This window comes from Prinia subflava, chromosome 6, assembly GCF_021018805.1.
Source record: "Prinia subflava isolate CZ2003 ecotype Zambia chromosome 6, Cam_Psub_1.2, whole genome shotgun sequence".
Classification (NCBI taxonomy): Eukaryota; Metazoa; Chordata; class Aves; order Passeriformes; family Cisticolidae; genus Prinia; species Prinia subflava.
This window is the reverse complement of record NC_086252.1, coordinates 5,349,630-5,376,099: the sequence shown is the minus strand read 5'-3', so window position 1 is coordinate 5,376,099 and position 26,470 is coordinate 5,349,630. Positions and strand designations below refer to the sequence as shown.

The window sequence follows — 26,470 nt, the reverse complement described above, 5'->3', positions numbered from 1 at the left end:
AAATCAAGGGGAAAGCAGAAGAAAAAAAAAAAAAAACTCTTCAGTGACTCCTGCCTCCAGACCGTGGCCTCGCTCAGCTGCTGGGTTCTCCTTCCCTGCTTTTTCCCTTGGATACAGCTCGATGGTAATCTGAACCGAGAAACATGAGGCTGCGAGACTTTTTGCTCACTCTGCTGCTCCCGGCTGGCTTCCTGTGGAGGGGCTCATGTGCTCAGCGCCCAGAAATCATCACCCAAGTCTCCAGCACAGAAGGTAAGTCTGGAATCCTTTCCAGGGTGGTTTTCATTCCTGGGATCAGCAGAGAAGTGTGACTGCTGTTTCCCTCCGGGGTGGATGCCTCTGCTGCTGACACACCGGAGATTTGGGGACGTTTGGGCTTGCTGAGGAGAGTGGTGTAGGCTTAAAGAGGATCTGCAAGAAGTACCCAATTTCGTGTTTTTTGGCTCTTTTTCCTTGGCTCTGTCTGGTTGAGAGAAACCAGTAGCAGTGGGATGCAGGAGAGGGGGAAAACAGCAGATACCAGTCCAGCTTTCTGGGCTGGATGCTGGATCTTAAGGGAAGTTTATGTTACTGCTCTTCCCTAAAATTATATTTTTGGCAGGATGTGTCATAAAACTTATACTTTCTTATTGCATTGATTACTTAAAATGGTTTCAATTTTTTGAGTGGTTCCTGCAGCTGCATGTTATTTGGTATAATAAGTAGTATAGGTCTTGCAAAGATATCCTTTGAATGGAAGAAAGTAGAGGAAAGTGTTAAATGCCACAAAATTATGTTTTCTGAAAAAGTGATCTTGCTTACTCTTGATGCCAAGGAGGTTAAGATGTGAAAGCGTTCCCCTTAGCCCAGATGCTGGGAGCCTGCTAGGAGGGAAATGGAGTGGGGCAGTGCAGGAAACCGGGGAGGGGGAGGAGATGCAGCAGGACTACCGCTCAATTCCTGCCTCTCCACTTCTTCCCAGACTGCCCTGTGGACCTGTTCTTCGTCCTGGACACCTCAGAGAGCGTTGCCCTGAGGGTGAAGCCCTTTGGGGACCTGGTTACCCAAGTGAAAGATTTCACCAACCAGTTCATTGATAAGCTAACCCAAAGGTACATTCCCCAGGGATTTATCTGGGCTGCTTTGGGGATGGAGCCTGCTGCCGGGTGGGATGATGAGACCTCCCTGCGTGTCTGTCCACAGAAGGAAAAAAGGAAAGCAGGGATGCCGGGCAGGGGGATGGGAGCCTCTCCTCCCTCCCCCAGTGTTCGGCTGCTCTGTTTTGGCTCTGTCTGTGCTGACAGCAGCAGCACGGCTCTAGCAGGGCTGCTTGCACCCACCCTCGGGAAAGACAGGAATTGCTGGAGCAGCAGACATGGCAGCCCGACTCCACTGCCTCCGGATGGCTGTGTGCTCATTGTGCAGCGCCAAAACGATGCTGGTCCCTGTGCTCAGGCCCAGAACCACCCGGGGGTGTGGGTGACAGCAGGATACCTCTGGGGTTAAACCCAGCACTCACAGGCACCCTGCAGAGCAAACCCTCCCTTGCCACTGGTGCACCCCAGCTTTGGGTGCCCCTTACCGACCCCGTTCCCCAGCTCTTTATCTGCCTCCTCCTCACCCACCTTTGCAGCCACAAACCTTGGTCTGACCCTGGAATCCCTGGGGAGGCCACCCAGGGATGCACAGGAGCACCAAAGCTCCTGGATCCCAGAGGGGGTGGTGTTGGGCTTGACTGCGGGCAGGAGATCCAGAGATGTACAGGAGCACCACAAGTCCTGGAGGCACATGAGTCTTGCTCAACCCCTCAGGGCAGCAAGAGATGTGTGCTGGTGCTCAGAGGGGCACTGTGGGGATGTCCTAGTGATGCACCAGCTGGAAGGATCTCAGGATAGATAGGAGGGGGTTAACAGCTCACCTGTCCATTGCCCAGGCAGGAGGGTTGTATTACAAGCCTTTGAGTGACCAGGAGCCTCGTGCTTGGGAACAACTTGCCTCCATCAGTGCTGCATCACTCTCCCCTGTGCAAGGCCCTGGGATCCGTCCTGCAGTGGGATGGATGGAACAGCAGTGGACAAGGGTTGGGTGGGTTTAGGACAGCTCCTGCTGGGCAGAGAGATGTGCAACACCACTTCTTTGGGACTGGACCCCCCTTACTGAAAAAAGAAATCGTATCCCTTTGGGATTGGTCCCCATATCCTGAAAAGACCTTTTTTTTTGGGACAGTGGCCAAAGCACTGGTGATGCCTCTGTCCCAGGGAGTCACAGGTGCTGGATGTGTCAGTGCACAGGTCAGGGCTGCAAAACACACATACTCATCCTGCCCCAAGTCAGGGCATCCTTCCAAGGGAGTCTTTCCTCTCTGATTTTAACACATCAGGTAGTGGAAAACTTTTTGCAGGGTGTTTCAGTGGTTACCTGCCTTGCACACACACACCTGGCTGTCTGGCTCAGCCCCTCCTGCCCAGCTCCAGCCCCTGACACTTCTTCCAGAAGCCTCTCTGCCAAGCTGTTTGATCCCTGCAGATGCCCACCCTCTGCATCACTTTGCCCTTCCACCTGCGGGACAAGCTGCCCTGGGTTCCCATGCTGTGCTTTGCATGGGAAGCATATCCCAGCTTTGCAGGAGAGCAGGCAGCCCTGGCAAATCCCTGTTCTGCAGAGGATTTGCGTTTTCTCAGCTGGTGTGAGCAAAGCGAGCCCCTGTCCTGGCGTGTCCATGCAGGTACTACCGCTGCGACCGCAACCTGGTGTGGAACGCGGGAGCGCTGCACTACAGTGACGAGGTGGTTCTCATCAAGAGCCTCACGCCAATGCCTAGCGGGCAGAGCGAGCTGAAGAACCAAGTGTCAGCCATCAACTACATCGGGAAGGGCACCTACACCGACTGCGCCATAAAGCGCGGCATCGAGGAGCTGCTCATCGGGTCAGGCAGCCAGGCTGTGGCGGGCACAGCGGGATGGGGGTGGTGTGGCTCTGGTGGGTGGAGGGTGGGAGCTTCTGGGTTGGGACATCCCTGAGCATTGTGCAGAGCTGTCCCCGGGCTGGGAAAAGAGGTCACAGTGCAGGGACAGGGGTGGCAAGTTGCTCCAGCTTCGCTGGCATGAAGCACGCCCTGACCGCAGGCTGGGGCACTGTCTCAGACGAGTGTCCCCAGGTGTCCAAACCACTCCTCTCCAGCTAAATCCTTTCAACATTAAATCCTGTGTTTAAACCCCTCCAGTGGCTCCCATCATAAGGAGAATAAATACCTGATTGTGGTGACTGATGGACATCCCTTGGAAGGTTACAAGGAGCCCTGCGGAGGCCTGGATGATGCTGCCAATGAAGCCAAACTCCTGGGGATCAAAGTGTTCTCTGTTGCCATCTCCCCCAACCACTTGGTAGGGACCACACAGCAGGGGTGCTTCCGGCAGGGGGTCCCCAGTGGGACCATGGGACCCCCAGTATGACAAAGGAAGGGCACTCAGAGCCTGCACAGGTGCCCACAGGTCTCACTCTGCCCTCCCCACCCCCAGGACCAGCGGCTGAACATCATTGCCACAGACCACTCCTACCGCCGCAACTTCACCGCCACCAGCCTGAAGCCCACGCGGGAGATCGATGTGGAGGAGACCATCGACACCATCATCGACATGATTGTGAGCACTGCCCACCCCCTCTCCAGGTTGCCCCCTCCCCACGACCTCTGTACCTCTCAAACTCTTTTCTTTGCTTTCTTGTCTTGCAGAAACTTAACACGGAGCAATCGGTGAGTGTCCCCCTGTAACTGAGCCCTGTGGGTGACCTGTGGCTAAGGCGCACTTGGTGGCACAGCCTTGCCCTGCAGGCAACCCCTGTCAGCCTGGGAAGCCCCCCCACCAAGCAGGGTGCAGCCTGACCCTGCTGCTGACCCCTCCTCTAATGCTGTTTCCTCCTTCCCTCCGTGCAGTGCTGCTCCTTCGAGTGCCAGGTGAGTCAGGCCTTTAAGAGTCCTGTCCCCTTCCTTCTTATCCCTGTGGTCCCAGGCTGTGCCTCAGGCTGGTCTAACCCACATCTCTCTCCTGCAGCCTCCCCGAGGGCCCCCTGGACCCCCTGGTGACCCTGGCCACGAGGTGAGGGACTGGTTGTGGCTGTGCTTTGGGACTGGGGCAGTGGGATGGGTTCACTGGGGATGTTCAGAGACCTGGAATCCTTATCATAGAACCATGAAGGTTGGAAAAAGCCTCCAAGGTCACCTGTGAGGCGTGGACCCACACTATGCTCCCATGTGACCAGCACCATCTGCTCCCTGTATCCATGGTGCATTTCTGCTCCCGTCCCCCCTGCTCTTCATTCAACAGGTCATCATTCTGTTCCTGGGGATGATGAACTAACTGTGTTTCTGTCCTGCATTGCAGGGAGAACGAGGCAAGCCAGGTCTTCCTGGCCAGAAAGGAGAGGCTGGAGACCCAGTAAGTGAAGGACCAGCCCTGGTGACTCTGCACAGGGGCTGGTTTTAGGCTGCTTCTGGCCAGACCTCTCGGGCGCATCCTCACCAGCATCACCCTGTTTCCATGGGGTGTGCAGTCATGCTGTGCAATGGGGTGGCTCCTCCTCTTGCTAAAAGGCTTCCTTGTTCCTCACCCAAAATAGCCATCCCTCCTGCAGGACACATCTCTGACTCATGTGTGCCAGCCCAGGGCTGGACTCTGGGCTCCATCCCACGTCCTCTGACACAACAAGCACAGCAGTGTTACAGGGAAACCTTTGGTAAATAACCTGAGAGCATGAGGAAACTATTTCTCTCCTCCTCCCTCCTTTATTTTACTAGGCACACATTTTTGGGAGGCATATTTCTCCCACACACGTGAGCATGCAGTTACCCATCTTGTGTGTTCCCAAATTGGAAACTCCATGCCATACGTTTTTCCTTCCCAAGGGTTTTCTGCCCTTCGTTTTCATCCCAAAAGATGTGTCCCCAGGCACCTAGTTTCCCTTACCTTCATGAAGAGTTGGAGATGGTGGAGGTGAAGGCAGATCCACTTGGCCCTCCACAATGATCCTGTGTTCCTAGACCAGGGAAACAAGGAGCAGAGTTATGGGAGATGCTCCTATGTGAGAGAATGGCAGCTGAGCCCATATCCAGAGTCTGGGGGGACGCTGTCCCATGGTGGCTACTGTAACACCCTGTTAACACACTGTTTCTGTCCCCAAGGGCAGGCCAGGAGACATGGGACCTGTTGGCTACCAAGGAATGAAGGTATGTGGGGCTGCAGGCTCACGGAGGTGGTTCAGAGGTGGACCACAGGCTCTGTGCTGCAAGTGTTCTCATTCTCCCATTTCTCTTTCTCCTTTCCTCTCTAGGGTGACAAAGGAAGCCGAGGAGAAAAGGTGAGGACTGCAGGGATGTTTTGGGGACATCCCTGTATCCCCATGTGTGATTATCCCAGGCTCGCCCTGCAGCTGCATGGTGTTGGGGTCTGCTATGTGCCCCCACATCCACCCCTCCTGCTGGCACTGCCTGAGCCAGGAGCGGGGATCCAGCAGGATCCAGTGGTGTGCAGAGGAGTGGTGAATGCCTGTGCCCTCAGACTGAGCTGGTGTGGGGACTGCACTGAGGTGGGGGACAGATCTGCTCTGCATCTCACACCTCTCTACTTCCCTCTGCAGGGATCAAGAGGAGCCAAAGGAGCCAAGGTCAGACTGCTTTTGCACCTTTTTTCTCTGTTTGATGTTTGGGGGGCATTGGGAATTTGAGAATCACTTTGTGGTCCTTGTACTCTGTTTCAGGGTGAGAAAGGCAGGCGTGGAATCGATGGCATTGATGGCATGAAGGTAAATCTCTGCTCCAGGGCACTCTGCTGGCCTGAGCAACCTGGCTTTTGCCATTCCAAAGCCATGGTGGGGTCTGAGGATGAAGCCTGTGGGGCAGTGGCGTTCCCTCCCTGCAGGGCCATGGATCTATCAGCCAGAGATGGAGCTGCAATGTTCCTTCCAGGGGTCTGGGATGATGGATGGGGTCTTCCTGTGAGTGTCACTCATTGGGGACCCCTGCTTTGGCTGCCTGACAGGGTGAAGCTGGATACCCCGGATTACCTGGCTGCAAAGGCTCACCTGGATTTGATGTAGGTACTCTGTGGGTGCCCCTTGCATGCAAGTGAACAGCTCTGCCATGATGGTGTGTGGAAATAGGGAATTGCTGGGAAATGTGCGATGCTTATCCCAGCCAAGGCACCTCGGGGCTGACCCTGGGACAGTCTGCCTCGTCCTTGTCTGGAAGCTGTCCCCAGTTTCCCTGGGGCTGCTGGGATGCAGCTCTGGAAAACATTATCCTGACATTGCATTTCCCCAGTTCCCCTGTGCTTTTTCCATGCTCCTGCTATGACACATTTGTGGTGGCACCACTGTGGTCCAGCTACCACAGCCCCAAACCATCTCTTCTGCCATTTCCTTCTGAGCTTCAGAAGTGTTTCAGCAGTGTGGGTGCAAAACTGTTCACTCAGCTCCACAGTGCAGGAGTCCCTTCTGGCCATGTCCCTCCTGTCCATCCCAACCAGGAGCCACCTGCCAGGCTGCTGGGATGCTCAGTCCATGCCCAGTTTCCTGCAGATGGTGTCACCAGTTCAGGTTTCAGCAATGCTGCCTTTAATTTCAACAGGGAGCTCAAGGCCCGCCCGGACCAAAGGGAGATCCCGGTGCTTTTGGACCCAAGGGAGCAAAGGTGAGTTGCTGTGCCCAGCCTCACACAGAGGAGGGATGCCGGGACCCCTTTTCTGCAGGAGGGAGAGGTGGAAATTCCGTGCACTACTTGGGGCAAGTCTATCACAGTATCAGAATGGTTTGGATGGGAAGGGACCTTAAAGTCCACCTCATTCCACCCCCTGCCATGGGTAGGGACACCTTCCTCTAGACCAGGCTGCTCCAAGCCCTGTCCAGCCTGGCCTCCTGACTAAAGGATGGCCCCCATCGCCCATAGTGGGCCCAAGGTTTGTGGGTGCCCAGAAGCCTGGCACAAAGCATCCCTGAGATATCAGGGGAGTGCTGTGAAAAGGTGGCTTTCACTGGGAGTGGAGTAGGGAGGAATCTGCTGGGATGGGCAGGCACCACAACCCTGAAAGCAGCTTGGGGTGCACTGTGGCTCCTGACAGCCTCTGCCCTGTGGGAGCTGAAATCCCTGCTGGATGCAGTCTTGACGGTGCCTTGTGTTCTTGTGAAGGGGGAGCCTGGGAATGACGGAAAGCCTGGCAGACAGGGGATTCCTGGCAACCCTGGAGAGAAGGTGGGTTAAGCAGCACCCTTGTGTGAACATCCTCTGCTTCTCTGTGAGAGGACCCCTGCTCCAGTCTTGCATTTGAAGCAGAGCTTGAACAAAGCTCTTTAAGTGTGCAGGGCTCTGCTCCAGAACTGTCTGACTTCTTGTTTGCATCCCTGTGCCTTGCAGGGTGCTCCTGGCAACCAGGGTGAGCCTGGACCAGCAGGAGAGACTGGTGACGAGGTGAGTTCTTTACCTGTGATGCTCCTGTGTGTGCTTGCTGGCCATCCCTACCCCCTGACCACCCCTCTTGTTTCTCCACAGGGTGCTCTAGGTGAGGATGGTCCTCCTGGAGAACGGGTAAGTGAGAGAGCCTCTGCCAGGGCAGGGGCTGGTGCCCTCTGGAAGAGAAGGAGGGGGCCTGTGGCTGAGCCTGCTCAGAGGTGGCCAGTGAGGGAGGGGTTTGCCCTGCTGCGAGCAGGCCCTGACTTTGTGACTCCACCCTCTATCTGCAGGGCAGCAATGGAGAGAGAGGACCCCCGGGCTCCCCGGGTGACCGTGGGCCAAGAGGACAGCCGGTAACTGCACTTGCTGGGCAGCCTTCAGCATCTGCTTTCAAGGGTGATGCTTGCAAGCCAGGGGATGGGAAGAGGGGTCCAGTTGCTAACTCCACCAGCCTGTGGGACAGCAGGCAAGCTTAGTGCCTTCACCTGCCAATAAGGGAGGGACCTACTGCTGTCCCCCAGAAATTGCCCCTTTATGCTGGCAGGTAATCACCAAACAGCCAAAATCCAGAGGAGAGCATGCCCAGCAAGCCAAGAACAGGTGAACAGCTGTCAGTGCCTTCCTCACAGCTCTAAAAGTTAATGGAGAGGAAAGAGTTAAGGTGTCCTCTTCTGGGAACTCAGGGACTGCCTGGGCTACCAGTGGCTCGGGCATGAGGGCACAGGTACAATCAGCAGCAGGGCACCATCAGTGGGTGTGGATGGAAGGGGGAATACTCTTTCCTCCCCTTTTGAGTGGGAGTCACCAGGAAAGTATGTTTCCAGCCTGCTGGGGTGAGTCATCGAGTGTAAGTGTGGGAGGGACAGCCAGGAACCCTCAGCAGGCCAGGACAAACGTGCCAAGCGACAGCCATGCCACACGTCACAGGGAAGGGCTGTGCAGGGTAGGGGTGGTGGGAACCAGGGAATTCCACAGCAGCATCCCATATCCCCATCCACCTTTGCACCACTCATCCCTGTCCCTGCAGTGAGGACAGCCAGGACCCAGCACCAGCTTGGAGGGGGGCAGAGGTCTGCCTTGGGGAGGGGTAGCTCTGGCAGGGGGCTTCTGGCAGCCTCCCCCTTCCTATTTACTGCTCAGGGAGCGTCAGTGCTGCCACATGGGGTGTGTGGGGCAGATGTATGGGAGATGAAGGCAAGCCAGTGTCCTGCAGTTAAATTGTTCAGCAGATGATGAGCTGCTTCCTTCCAACTTTGAATCCAAGCACGAGGCTGTGTAACCGTGCCAGAAAGGTCTTGGGGCCATTTGGAAGTTGTGTTTTATATTTGCTGTTTGGCTGATGCATCTGGATGCTTCTAGGTTGCAAACAACAGCTTTAGGTCACCAACCTTTCAATTGCTTCCCTCAAATTCCTCTCTCCTCTGCCTCCCTGACTTGCTCATTTCTGGCCGTGGGTCTGGATGGGGAAGGTGCTCCAGAGCCAGCTTGGGTTTGGCAGGCACACCGGTCTGTTGGATGCAACTCTGCTGGATTGGTGGAAGGCTGTTCAGTAAAAGGGAACTGAGCCATGTCCAGGGTGTATTTCCTTCCACTGGAACTGTTGGGGTCCCAAATCACTGAGACTCAGGTTTCCTGTACCCTCCTGGGATGTCAGTTCTCTGCAAACAGCCCTGGCTCAGGGTTCTGAGTGTCAGCAAAGGAGAGAGAAGGACACTGGCAGTGAAAGGTGAGGGTGTCTCTCTCTTCATCTGCGGCTCATTCCCATGGAAGTCCCCTTAACTCCAAAGGGATGGCAGGCTGGAGGAAGGATGCAGCTATTCTGGAAGCTGTGTTTCTCTCATGCAGACTGCCAGGGCAGGAGGTGCTCTAGAAGAGCAGCAATGGGTGCAGAGTGTGGCTGGTTTGGGTCCAGAGCCAGGTCTGTGTATCTGCCAAAGATTAATCTCTCCACACTTTTGCTTTTCTGGCACAAAATGGGCTGAAAAACGTCCCCTAGATGAAGCTTCACAAGGCCTTCCTCTTAGGGCTATCTTCTTGGATTCAAGGTAGCCACGCTAGCCTGTCTTTATCTCTCTCCCCCTCTGACAGTTCCCTACTCAGTTCCTCAATCTGCCTCAAACTCCTGCCTGTTTCGATGACTGCATTTCCACCCTACTGTGGGTGCTGCTCCCTGCTCCCCACTGCACACAGGTCCCTTTGCAGCCACGTCTGCTCCTCTTTGTGCTCCTCATGCCCTCTGTGTGTGTTTTCAGGGAGAGCCTGGACCACCTGGTGACCAAGGGCGGGAAGGACCCCTCGGACCACCTGGCGATCAGGTAACAGCTTGGTTTAACCTTCTGGATCCCAGATGGAAGTGGTTGGGGTGCCAGGGAGAGTGGGATAGGACAGCATCTTGAGGCAACTTCTCAGCATCTTCCAGACCAGGAAGCAAAGCTTGTGAAGAAGGGTAGGGATTTCTATGAGAACCCAGGATATGGACAGGGACAAAAAAATTGAGACTTGGCTGCTGGGCTGTGGGCAGAACAACCTGCACACCATTTCCCAATCCCATGGAAACAGATGTCAACACATATGACAGAACTGGAAACCGGCAAGTGCAAGCTGCAGCCACACACAGAATGTTCAGGCCTGGGGCCAGAAGCTGCTCATCTCAGTCAGGGGTGTCAGAGAGACACCTTGTGTCAGTGAGGATATCCTGACGTGGCCCCAGCAGTGTCCCCGATACCCTTGGCATCCTGCAGAGACAGCCTCTTCCAGAGCCAGTGTCCCTCAAGTCTGCTGACTGCAAGGTGTGCTCCTCCTCCTCTGGGGTCTGCCTGTGCCTTGTGTGCCTCAAGGAACACATCTCAGACCACACAGGCTTGCTGGAGAGCAGGGTGGGCCACCTCCAGCCTGAAGAACGCTTCTGTCCCCTGCACAGTTGAAGGCTCCTTCTTCTCAGCTGATAACTTGGGGTCTGGAGGTGTTGCTGGGTCAATCCTTCATGGCCATGGCACTGATTGCAATGGCCAACAGGATCTCTGCACCTGAGAAAGCACACTTTGACATCACCCTTGGATTGGGCTCTGTAGGACAACGCCCATTCTACCCACATGATCAGAGTTTTGGTGGATCCCAAGATAGAGGAATGTATCAAGATAAACACTCCCACACTGGTGGAGCAGGACTCCCACGAGAAGTGAAGCACAGAGGCCAGTGTGCAGACAAATGTGAGACAGCTTTTAAACTCCTTTCTGCTTGGCCCAGTGTTGGAGAGCCCTTGGAGAAGATCTGGAGTGCAGAACAGCCATGAAGGGCTGGCTGTTGCATTCACATTGTCCCAAGCATGAGTGACCCCCCCATGTCAGACCTGCACTGTGCCACAGCCTGGAGAGAGGCTGTGCTTGGGCCAGGCTTGTGCTTGCCTGGAGCTGGAATTCCCTTGAACCTGCCTCTTGCTAGTGAAGAGCACCAAATCCCCACAGGAGGATTGTCCAGGTCCTACTGTTCTGATATTGTCCAGAAACTCTAGCAGAGCTGAGATTCTGCTGTGACCAGAGAGTCTGGAAGCATCCAGCTTGCTCAGTTGTCTTTTTGGGAGGTGGCCCTGGTGGGAAGGCAGCTCTTTGGATGAGTGCATGTAACAATCCACTGATCAGTGCTGCAGGCTGGTGCCAGCAAAAGAGGCTGGGGCTGCAGCTGCTCTCTCTGTGATAGAGGCACATTCCAGGTTCCAGGCAGGAGAAAGACCATGCAAAAGACAGAAATTTGATGCAAGCATGGTGGGGATCCAGGCTGGGATAGATCCTGCCTCCAGCCAGCCTTTCCTGTTGAGGAGGAAGGGAAGAAAGAATGGTCTCCCTGCTGTCACTGAGCCCTTGGGACATCAGTTTTCCCTTCCGACCCCTGAAGTCAAACCCCTGTCAGAGAGGGAAGCATTACAAAAGCAGCTCTGATGCCTCCCCAGGCCAGAGGCTGCCCCAGCACTCCCACCACTCCAGGGAGATTTGATAAACAGTTGCAAAGTGAGGATGATTTTTCCATGAGCTGAGGAAGAATGCTTGTGTTTGGCCAAATTAAAAATAAATGCGTAATTAGGTTTGGGTAAGAGTGGGACCTTGGCAAACACAAGTATTTTTCAAGTCGTGTTATCTGCAAGTTCTGGACCTTGGAGTGTGTTTCTTTTGGCAAGGGGAAAGTGCTCCCACTAACCTGTGACTCCCTTTCATCCTGTTTCTCTCTGAGAGAAGCTAAAGGCCAGCATGCTCTTTCCCTGAGCCTCGTGGACAGGTTTGGTGGCCCTTCTCTATCCCTGGCCATGGTGCCCATCTCTTTTGTTGGGTCCTTGTTGCACGCAGAGAAGTAGTGGACAAGATTTCCTCATCCATCATAAGCCCCTCTGGGGCTATGAGGGTTTTGTGCTGTGCTGCTGCAGTGAGGATGAGAACGGTCAGCGTGGCTCCAGCCTTGGCTGGTGTGAAGGATCTCAAGTTCCTGTCCTTCCTTCCAAGTTTTCTCTCTTCTGGGCTTTTGTGCAGAAATAAGGTCACATGCCTCAGAGCAGTTTAGTGCTCTGCACTGTGCAATTTTAAGATTTCTGCACCCACAAGGACACCTTTCCTTGGAAGAAGGGTGCCTACAGCCTGTACAGGATGTTTGGCACCAGCTCTCTGCGTCCCTCTGTCCTCTCCATTGCCTGGGGACTGGCTGCACACCCAGCTCCACATGAAATGCTGCCTGAACATTTGATGTAATGCCAGAGCATCTCTACCCAGTCATTGTCCACCATCATATCCCACCTCCTGGAAAGCAAACCCTGCAAAGGGCTGTTGGCAGTGAGCAGAAGGTGGAGGGGCTCCCTTGAGCATCTGTGAAGCTCTCAGAGAAAATAACCCTCCTCATGCCTCCTCTCCTGTCTCGTGCTGTCTCTGGCCAGCCCTGCAGCTGGAGGTGCAAGTGGCCACTGCCCAGATGGGATGTGGCAGTGTGACAACTTTAGTCTGCTCCAGCTCATGCTGCCAGGGCTCTGCAGTGTCCTGAGGACAGAAACTCCCCAGAGCCACCCTGACTGTGACCCAGACATGTCCAAGCAGTGAGGCACGGGGAGGTTTGTGTCACCTTCAGGGTGATGTGCTTGCACCAAGGACCATCCTCCAGGGGCACCTCTGTCACATCCGATGGGATGGCACTGTGCCACACAGCTGTGCTTTGATCCCGGAAAGCATCAGCCTGTCCTCCCTGGTCTTCTTCCCACCAGGTCCTCTGTTACTGGGGTGAGCTTTGAAGGAGAGGGATGGCTGCCACTGAAAGCATATGATATTCACCCCATATGTGTGGTGCCACATCTTGGCACAGAGAGCTTTTGGGTTTGATTCATGCTCAGCAGGCATCTACCTCCCACAGGGTTTTGCAGAGAAAATGGCAAAAGGGAGAAAAGAGGAAAAGGAGGAGCCAGGCACAGCTCCTGAAGCACCTCTCTATCAGTATTAACCCTCATCTACAGATCCTTTCTGGCACTGTCCAAGGTGGAGCTGACTCACTGATGGGCAGTTCTACCCATCAAATCACAAAGCAAATGGACCAGCCCCTCAGGGCAGGAGCGGCAGCAAGAGAAACCTCCTCTGAGAGAGCTCTCTGTGTTTCCCTAGGGTGAGCCCGGACCCCCAGGACCCAAAGGCTACAGGGGAGATGACGGCCCCCCCGGCAGTGAGGTCAGTGCTGTTCATCATCGCTCCTTCTGCAGGGAAGGAATGCAGGGACAAGCAGCAGGTGCTACCCCGTAGGGCTTTACCCAAATCCTGTGGGTAATGGAACCCTGTTGAACCTATTGGTACGGGCTCCAGTGCTGGCTTCCTGGCAGACACATCCAGGAATTTCCATGGGTCATAAAGGCCACAGCTCCCTTTTCCTCCACCTCTCACAGGTCATTTCTTGAGAGGTTATAGCTGCACCACAAACCACACAGCTTCCCATCACGGGTGCTGGGAAGATGCTCCCTGGGGGCAGCCACCTGAATCTGCCAGCAGGTTCGATCCCCAGGGTAGGGAGCAAATGGAAGCCAAGCACAGCTGTTGGCTTTCACAAAAATCCTAGAACAGTTTGGGTTGCAACAGACCTTAAGGCTCATCCAGTGCCACCCCCTGCCATGGGCAGGGACATTTTCCACTATCCCAAGCCCTATCCAACCTGGCCTGGAACCAAGGATGGGGGCAGCCACAGCCTGTCTGGGCAACCTGTGCCAGGGCCTCCCCAGCCTCTGAGTGAAGAACTTCTTTCTGGCATTTAACCTAAGTCCTTACATTGCTCCTGTATAAGCAGAACACTTCCACAGTGGGCTCATGTTGGTAGCGGGTTGCCATAGAAGTCATTGTCTTCCCATGATGTTGTTGCAATCAGATGATGTTGTGCAACCCTTGACTCCTTCTTCTGCCCCTTCCAGGGCCCAAAGGGATTGCCTGGAGCACCTGGGCTGCCCGGGGACCCTGGGCTCATGGGAGACAAGGTGAGTAGTGCTGGGGAGATACACTGTCCAAGGAGACCAGCATCCTGCTGCCATGCTGTCTGAGGGGGTCTGCATTTCTTTATCTCATCTCTGTCTGCCTTCCTTTCCAGGGGGAGGACGGTCCTCCTGGCAATGGCACAATTGGATTCACAGGTGCTCCAGTAAGTTCTTTGTGCTGCCTTGAAACTGTAATACCATTATGTCTACTTGTCAAACCTAACACACTTCCTTTTCCCTATCCCCAGGGGCAGCCAGGAGACAGAGGCAACCCTGGCATTAACGTAAGTATGCTGCTTCCTCAGCCACACCACTCCTGGTGGTGGTTTGGTGCTTGGAGCTTCTCCATCAGCTGCATGGTGGAATAGGCTCCCTGAAGCAACCTGCTCCTCCAAAACCCTCTTTTCCCTCTGCCCACCTCTCCCTGTGGTGGATACTTCAAGTGGAAGTGTCCTGCTGCATCTGTAACACCCAAGGGCAGCAGCTTGGGCTGGATACTTTCTGAAGCAGTCCCAGAGCCTGAGTTTGGGTTGAGAGTGTCACCCAGGAGAGCTGGATGATGCTATGCTGGGGGCTTGATTTAGTGCTGGGTTAATAGTTGGATTCGATCTTAGAGGTTTTTCCAACCTAAACAATTCCGTGATTTTGTAGCCATGAAAGCCACCTAAGAAATTCTCCTCATCAAGAGTTGAAATCTGGTGTTGGGGAGCCTATGTGCTGCTCTCCACCCCTGTCCCAAGCCAGCTTACACAAGGCCACCACATGCCAGCACCAACTTCACCACTCTAATAAAAGCACAGTCTAACACACCACTCTAACGCAGCAATCTCACCCACATTGTTTTTCAGGGAACAAAAGGCTATGTCGGACCTAAAGGTGATGAAGGGGAATCTGGTGACCCTGGCAATGATGTGAGTAACCTGTGCAATGCTGTGTCCTCTTTTCCTGTGAGCACAGTGCAGGAGCCTTGGGCAGTGATGGGCCAGAGCCTATCAGACTTTGTAAATCTTCAGCCTTTTGTCTCTGAGCAGTGACTGATGGATAGCAAAGGAAAGTCCCTCCAAGTGTTCATTCTGTGTCCGACAGCTGGCAAACTTCCACATTTGTTAGGCTGAGGTGGGCATCACCTCTGCAAGGCTTTGTATGCTTCCAGGTGGCACTGATGATGATGGCACTGGTGATCTGAGCTTTATCACTGCCCCATGGAAGGAGATTTCCCCAGTGTCCCTTCCAAGTCATTGTTCAGCTGGGTACAGCAACCTCACATAACACTTCAGTGGTGAAGCAGAGCTCATCAGACATCTGGAGGGAAAGATGCTGACCCCTGACACACACAGATTTGTGAGATTTTGTTTTCTTTTCATTCCAGAACCTGACCCCTGGGCCCAGTGGTATCAAAGGAGCAAAGGGCCACAGGGGACGCGAAGGTCCCCCGGTAAGTAAGGACCCTGGCAGGGTTGGCCCCAGTGCCATGCATCCCACCATCCCTCCATCCCTCCTTCCATCCCTCCATCCCTCCATGCTCTGGGAGCAGCACCAAGCCATGCACACGTTGTGTGTGCTCACTGCCTTCCCACCTGGGTGTACATGGCACATGTGGAAGTGGATCTCCTCCTTCCACCTCCATGCAGCACCAGGCCATCATGCAAACAAGCAGATGTCTCTGCTCCAAGCCCAGTTCAGGGGCCAGCAACTGGGAAGCCAAGAGGCTTTTCACAACTCTGCATTGCTTGGCAAGGTATCATTAGAGTACACCACAGATGGGACTGACTGCTCCCGTAACTCCTCTGTGCTTCTGTCTGACAGGGACCACCAGGACCCGTGGGGCCTCCAGGACCAGATGTGAGTGGGACAGGATTGGGGTGCTGCTTGCTGGCCTGCTCTGTGCATTGCTTTTGCTGTTAATCAAACATTCCTTTTCCTCTGTTTTCAGGAATGTGAAATCTTGGACATCATCATGAAGATGTGCTGTGAGTATCCCTGTACCTCTCCTCCCACCCTGCTCAGTGCCTTGCTAAACAAGAGGCAGCTGACTTTTCCCTGTCCCCAGGCAGGGGAATGTCATCCATGGGCACCTCTCCCCTTTCATGGGCCACAGTTAAGTCCCCTTGATCCAGGGACCTCCAACTCCATCTCCAGAGTAGCTCAAACTACTGTGTCTCACTTGTATGTGGCACAGACTTGCTTGTTTGTGGCTCTGTACAGGGAAAATATGAGCAAAGTTATGTAAAAATCCCCGAGTGGCCCATTTTACAATTTTTTTTTTTCCTAAATATCATGGTCTAATATTCCCCCCTGGGAAAGGGGGCCCAGTTTGAGGTGTCCTGCCATGGGGAGAAGGAACACATATGTCCTGCAGAGGATTTCTGGCCCATAGCCAGTAATAAAGTGCTGGAGGGACACAGGGTACTTGGGGAACTGACTTTGAGCTCTGTACTCTGATTACTTACTTAACTTTTATTTTTATTTAAATAAGAACACATCAGCGTGTGCAGAAACAGAGCTCTGCTGTGTGTGGTGCTCCAGGCCAGGGCATCCCAACCTGAAATGGGAGAGAATCTGGGTATTTCAAATGAGAGAGAAACCTCCATGAGCTTGGATTGTCCAGGCCAGGTGTCTGTGGGTTTGCAGAGAAACAAACCTGCAGTCTGCATTAGGGTATGAAAAACTCTTTTGTCAAGCATTTTAATTTTTCTCTCTTTCTTTCCCTTTTCCTCTAGCTTGCTGTGGTGAGTGTTACTTGGCAAAGGTGCTCTGCAAACATTTGCTAGTCCTTCTCCTTCCTTGCACCCCTCCCTTCCCCTGCTCCTTGTGTTCTGCTATGGAGATTTAGTGAGAGCCCGTGAGGGAGAACCAGGCATGATCCAGGCAGGGGAGGGCAGGAAGCAGTTCCTGAGCGTGCTGAGTCCTGCAGCTGGAAAAGGGTTCTCAAGGTGCCCTGTGCCAGCAGGGTGGACTTTCTCCATCCTTTTTGCAGTTGGCATGTCTGTTCTGGGCACACCGTAGATTTTCCTCTGTTCCTCTGTTCTTCCTTCCAAATCGTGTGCATGTCAGCAGAGTAATGTGCTGGGCTTTATTCCCTGATGCTGCCCTGATAGGCTGGGTTTGCAGCCCAAAAGCTCGAAGGGAGAGCCAAGGGCACATGATGTTCTTCAGCTATGAGAAAGAGGGGAGCAAGCTGAGTCAGCCTCCTCCAGCCCACCAGTGTCACCTCTGTCCTGCTGGGCTGGGTGAATGGAAGAAGTGAGAAGGCTTATGAGGAAATGGATTATGGAATTATTACTGGGTGGTTTAAGGGTACTCACAACCTGGAAATGCCCCATGTCTTATTAGGGAGCAAAAGTACATGGAAAAATTTGTAAATTTGCTCTCAAATATCCTATGCAGCTATTTTTCTGCATTGTTTTGCACCGCGTTTGGGGGTGGATGGGGCATGGGCACCCAGCTGGGCAGGCCTACAGCAGGCATCAGCTGCTTCCTTTGGAAATGCCTCCCTGCAAAACATGTCCCTCCGTTCCTGTGCCTTGCTCCAGAGTGCACCTGTGGTCCTGTCGACCTCCTGTTTGTGTTGGACAGCTCAGAGAGCATCGGCCTGCAAAACTTCCAGATTGCCAAGGACTTCATCATCAAAGTAATCGACCGCCTGAGCAAGGACGAGCGGGTCAAGGTGAGATTTCCACGGAGTGCTCTGAAATCCTTGTGTGCACTTGCTTATTTTTCACTACAAGCAGGAAAATGGGGTGGTGCCTCCACTCCAAAAAGCCTCCACTGGGGTTGGCTTCAAGCTGGGGGTGGGTCTTCCCAAATTTATAAAATCATGGAGATTAGACAGCAGTTTGTTGTCCCAAAGTAGACATTTCACTCCTTCTGGACAAAGAGACCCTGTTTCCTCCACATCCCAGAGCAGATGGCTCATTGAGCATTCAATCAGCCTACTCAATCAGTGCCTCAGTCTCTCTCTTGTTCTGATGAACATTTCAGGTGTCTGGAGTGCGTTGGAAATTTCTGATGTCCAGCCCCTATGCTTGGATTTAGGTCATCACTTAAGCACTACACTAAAAATGACCCTTGCAGCCCAAACCCAGCAATACTGTCCATGTAGTAAATCTTTCAGTCTGAAGAGGGACACAAATGCTTGCTCTCCTTCCTAATTCCTCTCTGGTAACTTGTTGTATATTTTATTTACCTCTGTGATTTGAAGGGCCATTGGGAATCCAGACTTTCCTGAAGGTATAACCAGCCACATCTAAAGCACATAATCTGCTGTTGAATACTTGTGTGGTGGGCATACATGGGGCTTTTTGGATGGCAAAGGGCCAGTAATAAGCAGAAAAGGTACAGCTGGGTAGCAAAACCACCATGTTGGAAGAAAACCAGGAGTCTTGAAAACAGATCTTCTCATGGAACCATAGAATCGCTTGAGTTGGAAGGGACCCAAGGATCGAGTCCAACTCCTGACTCTGCACACAGGACAGTCCAAAGATTTCCACTGTGTGCCTGAGAGTCCAATGGCTGCTGTTGAGACCAGTGAGCTGTGAGATCTAGGTCTGGGTCTCCTTTCACTTACTGTCTCAACAAATTGGTCCCAATGTGCATCCACTCCTGGTGGGGCTCTGCCTGTCCAGAATAAGGCAGAAGAGAAATAGCAGAGCCTGCCATGAAGGCATTCAGGAGAAACCATCAGCAGGATTCTGAGCCTCTGGGTTCCCTTGAGGTATCTGCTCCTGATTTCTGTTCTGTCCCACAGTTTGAAGCTGGGGAGTCCCGTGTGGGCGTTGTGCAGTACAGCCATGACAACACGCAGGAGCTGGTGGCCATGGGGGATGCCAACATCGACAACATCGGGGCGCTCAAGCAGTGAGTCTGTGAATCAGGGACACCTATTCACCCCTTGTCTTCCATCTCCAGGCCAGCAGCTCCTGCAGCTGCAATGATCTAAATGCCCTTCAGTGGGAGGTAACGGCTGGTGGCATTAAAAGTGTTGCTGAGGCTAAACTAAGGATCTTGCAAGTTTTCCATCCCAATCCCTATGCAGGGGTCTCTGCCTGGTCACTAGCCGTGTTCTGGCTCCTCCAGTACCTGTGGGCAGGGCTGGCAGGCTCACCGGTGTCTCTTCTTGCAGGGCAGTAAAGAACCTGCAGTGGATCGCTGGGGGCACCTACACTGGGGAGGCGCTGCAGTTCACCAAGGAAAACCTGCTGCGGAGGTTCACGTCCGACAAGCGCGTGGCCATCGTCATCACCGACGGGCGCTCCGACACCCTGCGGGACCCCACCCCGCTCAACTCCCTGTGCGACGTCACCCCGGTGAGGGCACGGGGGACCTGTGCTGAGCAGCACAGCACCAGCTCTCTGGGCGTCCCCATGTCCTTGTTACACAGGGCCAGGGCAGGGGACACAGCTGTCACTAGGAGCACTTTCACAAAGTGGCAGGCATACACAGTTATGAATGCATTAGATGACGAATGCATCCAGTGATGGACTCGGACTTCCCCGCAGGTGGTTTCCCTTGGGATTGGTGACATTTTCCGGAACCCTCCAAATCCAGATCACCTCAATGACATCGCTTGTTTAAGCAGACCAACCAGGCCAGGACTGTCCATTCAAAGGGACAACTATGCCGAGCTCCTGGATGACACCTTCTTGCAGAACATCACCTCGTACGTCTGCCAAGGTGGGTGAAAGGTGGTGGTTAGAGGCAATGGGAAAGGTGGCCAGGGATTTAGGATGCCCTCCCTTGTGTACCCCCCATCATGCTCTTAAGCAGGTGTGAAGGAAGAGAACAGATATCAAATTTAGTTAAATAAGGGACAAGAGCATCTTGTGTCTCAGAATGCTTTGTGGTCAGGGCCCCATCCTCATCTGCTGCAGGACATGTCTGTCCACACCATTTTTCATGCACATTTATAGCCTTTGCACAGGTGGCAAAGGTGTGTGTTCACCTCCTGCAGGTGAACTTCCGTCCCTTCTGTGGCTCTGTGGGACAAGTGGTTCTCCTGAGCAAGCCGGTGACACTAATCCCTCTTATTTTCTTAACAGAGAAAAAATGTCCTGACTACACCTGCCCAAGTGAGTATTGACTCCTCATGCCACACTGAGGGGCTGTGGGTGCTGTGATGGGGGAAGTGGGAGTTTGTGTTTGTGGGGATGCACGGCTTGGCCACCTCTTGTAATGGAGATGGTCCTGAACTGGAGAGGTGAGCAGGATCTGTCAGATATTCTCAGGGTCTCTTTCACACACACACACCAGCCCACAGCAGCTGGGGAAAATCCTAGGTGGTTGTTCTTTGGCATATCAAACCTAGAGAGGAGGCTGTGAAAGATTGTGACCCTCCCAGGTTTTTGCAACTGACCTCATTTACCTGCTTCCAATATATAGTGGTGGAAGCATGAGCAAAATCAGCACCATGGCAGGGATATTGGAGAAAGGTGCTTGAAAAGTGAGTACAGGGAGGGTTTTGATGGAGTACACCTCCAAGTCAGAAGCATATTCAATTCTCAGAATTTCCATGGAAAGAAGGGAGGTGAGGAGGATGAAGTGGTTCCTCAGACACACAAGGAGAGCCACTGTATTTAAACAAAAGTCATTAGATTGTCTCAGCCAAATAAACACCTACCTAGCCTATCCTAAGCCAAATAAAAGAAGGAATGAACAGGTGAAAGGACAAGTGTAGGACAGCACTGCGGCAGGGAAAAGAAAGCTAGCACAAGTGGAGATTTCCTGAGTCTGACAAGGCAGGAAGCCTGTGAGACAGCCAGTGACTTCATCGGCTTTCCATGGAAAAGCCAAAGTGTAACAAGCTCTGGACCTTTCCCCTTGCAGTCACCTTCACTGGGCCAGCAGACATCACAATGCTGGTGGACAGCTCCACCAGCGTGGGGAGCAAGAACTTTGAGACCACCAAGAAGTTTGTGAAGCGGCTGGCGGGACGGTTCCTGGAGGCCGGCAAGCCCGCCGACGACTCCGTGCGCGTCTCAGTGGTGCAGTACAGCGGCCGGAACCAGCAGAAAGTGGAAGCTCAGTTCCAGTACAACTACACGGTCATTGCCAAGGCCATCGACAACATGGAGTTCATGAACGATGCCACGGACGTGAACTCCGCCCTGCAGTTCATCACAGACCTGTACCGGCGCTCCGCCCGTGCCGCGGCCAAGAAGAGGGTGCTGGTGTTTTCTGATGGACATTCCCAAGGGATCACGGCCAGGGCCATCGAGAGGGCTGTGCAGGACGCACAGAAGGCTGACATTGAGATCTATGTGCTCGCAGTGGGCAGCCAAGCCAACGAGCCAAACATCCGTGTCCTGGTCACGGGGAAGAGCGTGGATTACGACGTGGCCTATGGGGAGCGGCACCTTTTCCGCGTGCCCGACTACACCTCTCTGCTGCGTGGTGTCTTCTACCAAACTGTCTCCAGGAAGATAGCTGTTGACTGAGCATCTGGGTGGGTTTCTGCCAAGGCCATAGCTGCTTCTGTCTCACCTAAAAAGGAAAACCAACAAAGCAAAAAAATATTTAAAGGTATTCTTGACCAACCTGAAGAATTTACATCTATGTAGATAACCATAGTGCCACAGCCTGGCTGTACATAGTCCCCTCCCTTCTGCCTCTGCTTCATCATCTGTGTCTCTACTCTGTTAGCCTCAAATTCCCTCACTGCCCATGACTGCCCTCCCTCCCCACAGCAGAAAAACACAAGCACACCTAGCAATAAGCCATCAAAACACAAATACCAACCTCATCCCACTGTGTTTTTGCCAAGAAGGAATCAGGATGAGGACTTTAGTACCACTAAGATCTAGCCTGGTCTCTTAAGGCTGATTATGCTCTTTTTAGCTACTTTGTTGTTGTTGTTGTTGATTTCCTTCTGTCTTTCATACATCAGTTGTGCACTTGCCCAGCTCATGATGATCCTAACTTAATGCTGTGCTTCGAGTGAAATATTCATACTTCAGCAAGCTTTGAGAGGAGAGTGTTGTCACAGCTTGCAAGTTTGGTTCGTATATCCCATGCCTGGGGAGGAGAGAGGGCTGGACTGCACTACCCAAGCTGTGTGCAAGCATCTCTGGCCTCCAGGGCTGGGGAATGGGACACTCACTTCCCAGGGCTGGGGCAGAGGTGGGTGGTGGAGCATCCCTCGGCACTGACGATCCCATTCAGGGCAGGGAGGCTGGACACTGACCAAAGCAAAGATGGGCAGCAGCCTTTGGGGAGGGAGAAACCCTTAAAGAAGCTACATAACTGCTATCCCTCACTTACTGATCTTATGGTCCTACAGTGAAACCAGGAACCTCATGAATAACCTGAAGACTTGTTTTATGGGTCAAGCTCCATTCTGGAAAACCTCTCTGAGCCCAGTTAGTGGGATTTTTTTAAAAAAAATTTTTTAATTTTTTTACTTTTTTTTTTTTTTATTTTAAAAGAGCTGAGCTGACATTCCCAGCCAGCTTTCTTGGAGTACTGTTTCTATAGGACCACCTAGGAGTTAAGCACCTGGGCCCTAGGGAAACCCACTAACTGCACTATATATTGAATTAAGGCCTCATCCTCAGCCCAGTGAAGTAAAGGGAAAGGCTGCCATCATCTCCCAGGGTCTTTGACTCACACTCTACAGGTATACTGACAAAGGTGCTATCACTTATGTGGGTGATGTGAGCCCTTGGTGTTTACACAGTTGTTTCTGGGACCACACTGAAAATGTGGTTTGGCTGGGTGAGATTTAGTTTCAGCGCTTCCATTGGTGCTCTTGCTATGAATTCATGCCCTTTAAAGAAACCAACAGCGACTGCCAGGTATCGGCACCCCAAACTCTTTACTTTTTATCCAAAACCCCATTGTACCAGCTAGTTTTATTTTATGCCTGTGTTTTACTAAAATTGTCCACTTTGGAAATCTGTCAAATAAAATGTTTTCCACAGTCTCTTAGGGTGTTTGTCTGACTTGACTTTCTCCCTCCCAGATCCTGATTTTACATCCTGAGAGATCTCTAAAATGTCCTTGGGGAAACTCCTAGGCCCACATCTCTGTGTCCCAGGGCTTGCCACACCTTTTCACTGTGGATTCATGCAAAGTCACTTGTTCCCCAGACAGTGGGGACATTCAACAGGACATTGTCTCATGTCTTCCTCTTAGTCATGCTGCCTCCATCTCTCTGGAGATGCTTGTTGGGCTCCCTGCAGAGCTGGGGACACCTCACTCACAGCTGGAAAGTCTGAGGAGCAGCTCTGGGGTGGCTCTGTGGGTGGCAGATATTTGTGTCAGATCTTCTGCTCTCCTCTTCATGGAAAGTCAGGAAAAAATGCCTTCACATTTGCCCTAAGAAAGGCGGTTTTAACAGCTCAAGAAGTAACTATTAATGGCTTGCCACTGTCCTTGGCACGAATCAGGCATGGAGGAATATGATAGGGACAAGCCCATTTGTGGCTAGGGATGCCCAGCCCACAGGATGAGCTCCTGCCAGCAGGAAGGGGTGGGAAAGGGGGTCTTCTGCCCAACCCCTGCTGTATGTTCCCCCTCACACCTGGGCCATGTCCAATACAGGGATGAAAAAGGCACCTGAGGAAAGATCTCCCTGTCTTTGGGCTGGTTTACAGCTTTTTGCTAAAAAAGGTAGGTGGCAGGAGGGATCTTTCCTGCTTCTGTTCATTCTTCCCCCTCCACTCTGAACCATGCCCTAGCATTTTCCCTCTGCAGAAAGGAGAAGAAGATCCAAAACCAGCAAAAAATGTCAGATTCTGAGCCTCGGTTCTGGAGTGTTCGTCAGTTTTCCCTATCATTTCACCATGTCATTTAGAGAAAAATCTAAATATTCCCTTTAAATTCCAATTTGCCCAGAAGAAAAACAATTTTAACCAGAACCAGGTGGCAAGCTTGCCCAGGAGACAGGGACCAGCAGGAATTTTTCAGAAGTGCCCAGCACCTTGTGTTTAGCAGTCTTGCCTTGTCTCTCACTACTGTTGTGCAGTGCTCAGGTAAGACTGTGAAGACCTCTCAGGTGTCTGGGACGAAGCTGGCTCCAATATGCTGGACTTAATTTGTCTTCCATTTCTGGTGATATTCACTCCCCTCTTTTCAGTCTCAATTTTTGTTCTTCCATTATAGGGAAGGTCAAAAATGCCTCTGCCTGCAGGCCTGTTTTGTTAAACTTCAGATGTTCTCCAGATGTTCAGTGAGGGGGTTTATGTAACAACAACAGAATTTGGGTCACATTTCTCTGTTTTCCTCTGACTAAATGCTCCTCATTTGAGGCAACACTGATTCACAGCCCTTCATGGGAAGATGATGGCTGGGGAAGGACTGGATTGCTGAGACCACTTTACCAGTGTGGTAGGACTCCTAAAACAAATACCCAGCTACTCTGGGATGATTTTGTGTATTTAAGAGCCTTTCCTGTGCCTACGTCTTTCCCAAGGAGCAGAGATCCATTGCCTTGCCTCTCCTAGCTGTGACGGCCAAAATAACTGAGTGTTCAAATGCCTCCTGCTCCTCTGTGGTTTGGGGCTTGCTTTAGCTCATATTCCTAAGCATGCTTTAGTTGAAAGTATGCATTATTTAGTCCAGTTGAATGGCCTTTCCCCTTAAAAGAAGTAACATTTTATAAGGAGAAAGAATCATGGACAAACAGAAGAGGAAAGACTGTAACCTATTAAGAAATATGGAAATATGGGGTTGACACACAGAATAAATTCTCAGCACACTCAAGGTCATGGAGGCAGACAATTCCCTCCCTGCCCTCAGCACACAGTAGCATCATTATCATCATCCTCCCTCTCCAGGTAAAGCATTTAGAAAGCTGATGGCCTCCCATAATGCTGCATGGGATGAAGGAGTATCACTAAAGCATGGTACAGCTCTGAGAAACTTGTATGTAACAATTTCAGTTTCTAATTCCCATCCATAATTAGGTCACTTAGATTTTAGGGATCTGTGTAATAATGGGACTAAATAAGTTGTTATGGTCTGACTAGGCTAATTTGGCAACCAATAATTTTTTTATACCTACACTTAACAGTGGCTGTCCATAGCTAAGCCCACAGGCAAACAGATGCTATACCAGGGTCTTGCCCCTCAAAATTTCTCCTTTCTAGGGAGTTCAGGGGGGATCCACAGTGTCTGTTTTCTATGCTTTTCCACAGAAAATGTATATCGTATCAGCAGAGATTCTGGAGGATGTATGGCAGGAGGGGGGCTGCAGCCAGGTAGGCCTTACCAAGAAGGTGAGATGTACTTCTGAACACAGAAAGGGGCACTGTTTAATTTCTATTTCCTTTCTTTTCTTGTTCCTTTTAGTTTCTTACAGGTGTGGGCATCCCCGTCACACATGGAAACTACAGAGGGGCTCCCAGGAGCACGCTGTGGCAGTGACATGGCCCTTCCACTGCAGATTAGGAATGCATGGAATGATTTATTCCCCCTGAAGTGTTGCTGTGGCCCCTCCACCTGCTCACAGCCTTAGCACACCAGCACTCCTGGTCCCATCCATCTCTGCAGACACCAGCAGGAAACACTTCTCAGCTTTGTCATCCCTGTGAAAATGCTGGCATTTAATATCCAAGCTGCTGAACCAGACAACAACGCAGCTGGAGTGTGTCTTCCTGTGGTGATACATTAAAAAGAGAAAATGGGAAGAAATAGCAGAAGCTGGAAGCAAAGCAGACCCTTCCTACCCTTTACCACATACATCTGGATTTTTTTTTTCTTTTTTCTTCACTTTCGGTTATGGTACTTTATAGAATCATAGAATCATAGGACAATTTGAGTTTGAAGGGACCCTAGAAATTATTTTCTTCCATACCCCTGCTGTGGGCAAGGACACCTCTTACTAAACCAGGCTGCTCCAAGCCCTATTCAACTCTTTAACACTTCCAGGGATGGGGTGTAAATAACTCTTCTTCCTTGTTCTTGATGCCTCTATAGGTCTTGGAAGATAAAGTTTTTCTTAAGATGAATTTCCTAGAGGGGAAAAACCATGCAAGTTTCTGGAGGGCCTTTTTTGAGGGCCATCTATTGTTACAACATCATCTGATTTGACTGCAAAAAGCTGTAGCAGCCTTGGTACAGCCTCTGCTTAAGAACGTTTTTTTCCATAATCTAGTGGCCACATAAAAGATACTGCCTCATCAAACTCAGCTTTCTTTAGGCACCAAGAATAATGCAAATGGAGGTTATTAAGCCCACTTTCTAACTTTGTGGTTTGTTTTACCCTACATAGAGGTCATGTTCCTTCTTCCCTTGTGGAATTATTTATCGACTGAGGTCTCTAACTTGTGTTTTCTTTTTTCTCTCATGACCTGACACTCAGTTCTTGTTTTAGGTGTCAGCAGCCTGCAGGAGCACAACAAGGTCAGGCTATAGCAGAAAGTCTAAAGGCTTGTTCCTTAATATTGAGACCTCTACCCATCATAAAGGTGGTGTTGGGACATGGCAAAGACATTCCATGGAGCAGATTAAAAACCCAAACTAGACTTCTGGCAAGAAAAACCTCGAGACAATTTGTTTTGCACCGTTGTCCTGGAGACTGGGAAGAGATTAAATCACAAACTGTCTATGCACTGACATCTTTGAAACAACCTTTGAGG

At 51.9% G+C, this 26,470-nt stretch overlaps 1 protein-coding gene across 1 annotated transcript; it reads left to right on the top strand.

Annotated features, from left to right (window-relative positions):
* On the top strand, nt 1-22,812 carry COL6A1 (collagen type VI alpha 1 chain). Its single transcript, XM_063399949.1, has 35 exons — nt 1-252; nt 962-1,091; nt 2,705-2,905; nt 3,203-3,362; nt 3,498-3,620; nt 3,710-3,730; nt 3,911-3,931; nt 4,029-4,073; nt 4,359-4,412; nt 5,156-5,200; nt 5,305-5,331; nt 5,611-5,637; nt 5,731-5,775; nt 6,012-6,065; nt 6,599-6,661; nt 7,157-7,219; nt 7,382-7,435; nt 7,517-7,552; nt 7,708-7,770; nt 9,670-9,732; nt 13,045-13,107; nt 13,836-13,898; nt 14,009-14,059; nt 14,144-14,179; nt 14,744-14,806; nt 15,265-15,330; nt 15,702-15,737; nt 15,829-15,865; nt 16,616-16,624; nt 17,429-17,562; nt 18,643-18,752; nt 19,018-19,201; nt 19,394-19,568; nt 19,934-19,963; nt 20,718-22,812. Exons 1-35 carry the CDS (start codon nt 144-146, stop codon nt 21,326-21,328), a joined length of 3,072 nt encoding a protein of 1,023 aa, XP_063256019.1. The 5' UTR covers nt 1-143; the 3' UTR covers nt 21,329-22,812.
* The last annotated feature ends 3,658 nt before the right edge of the window (nt 22,813-26,470 follow it).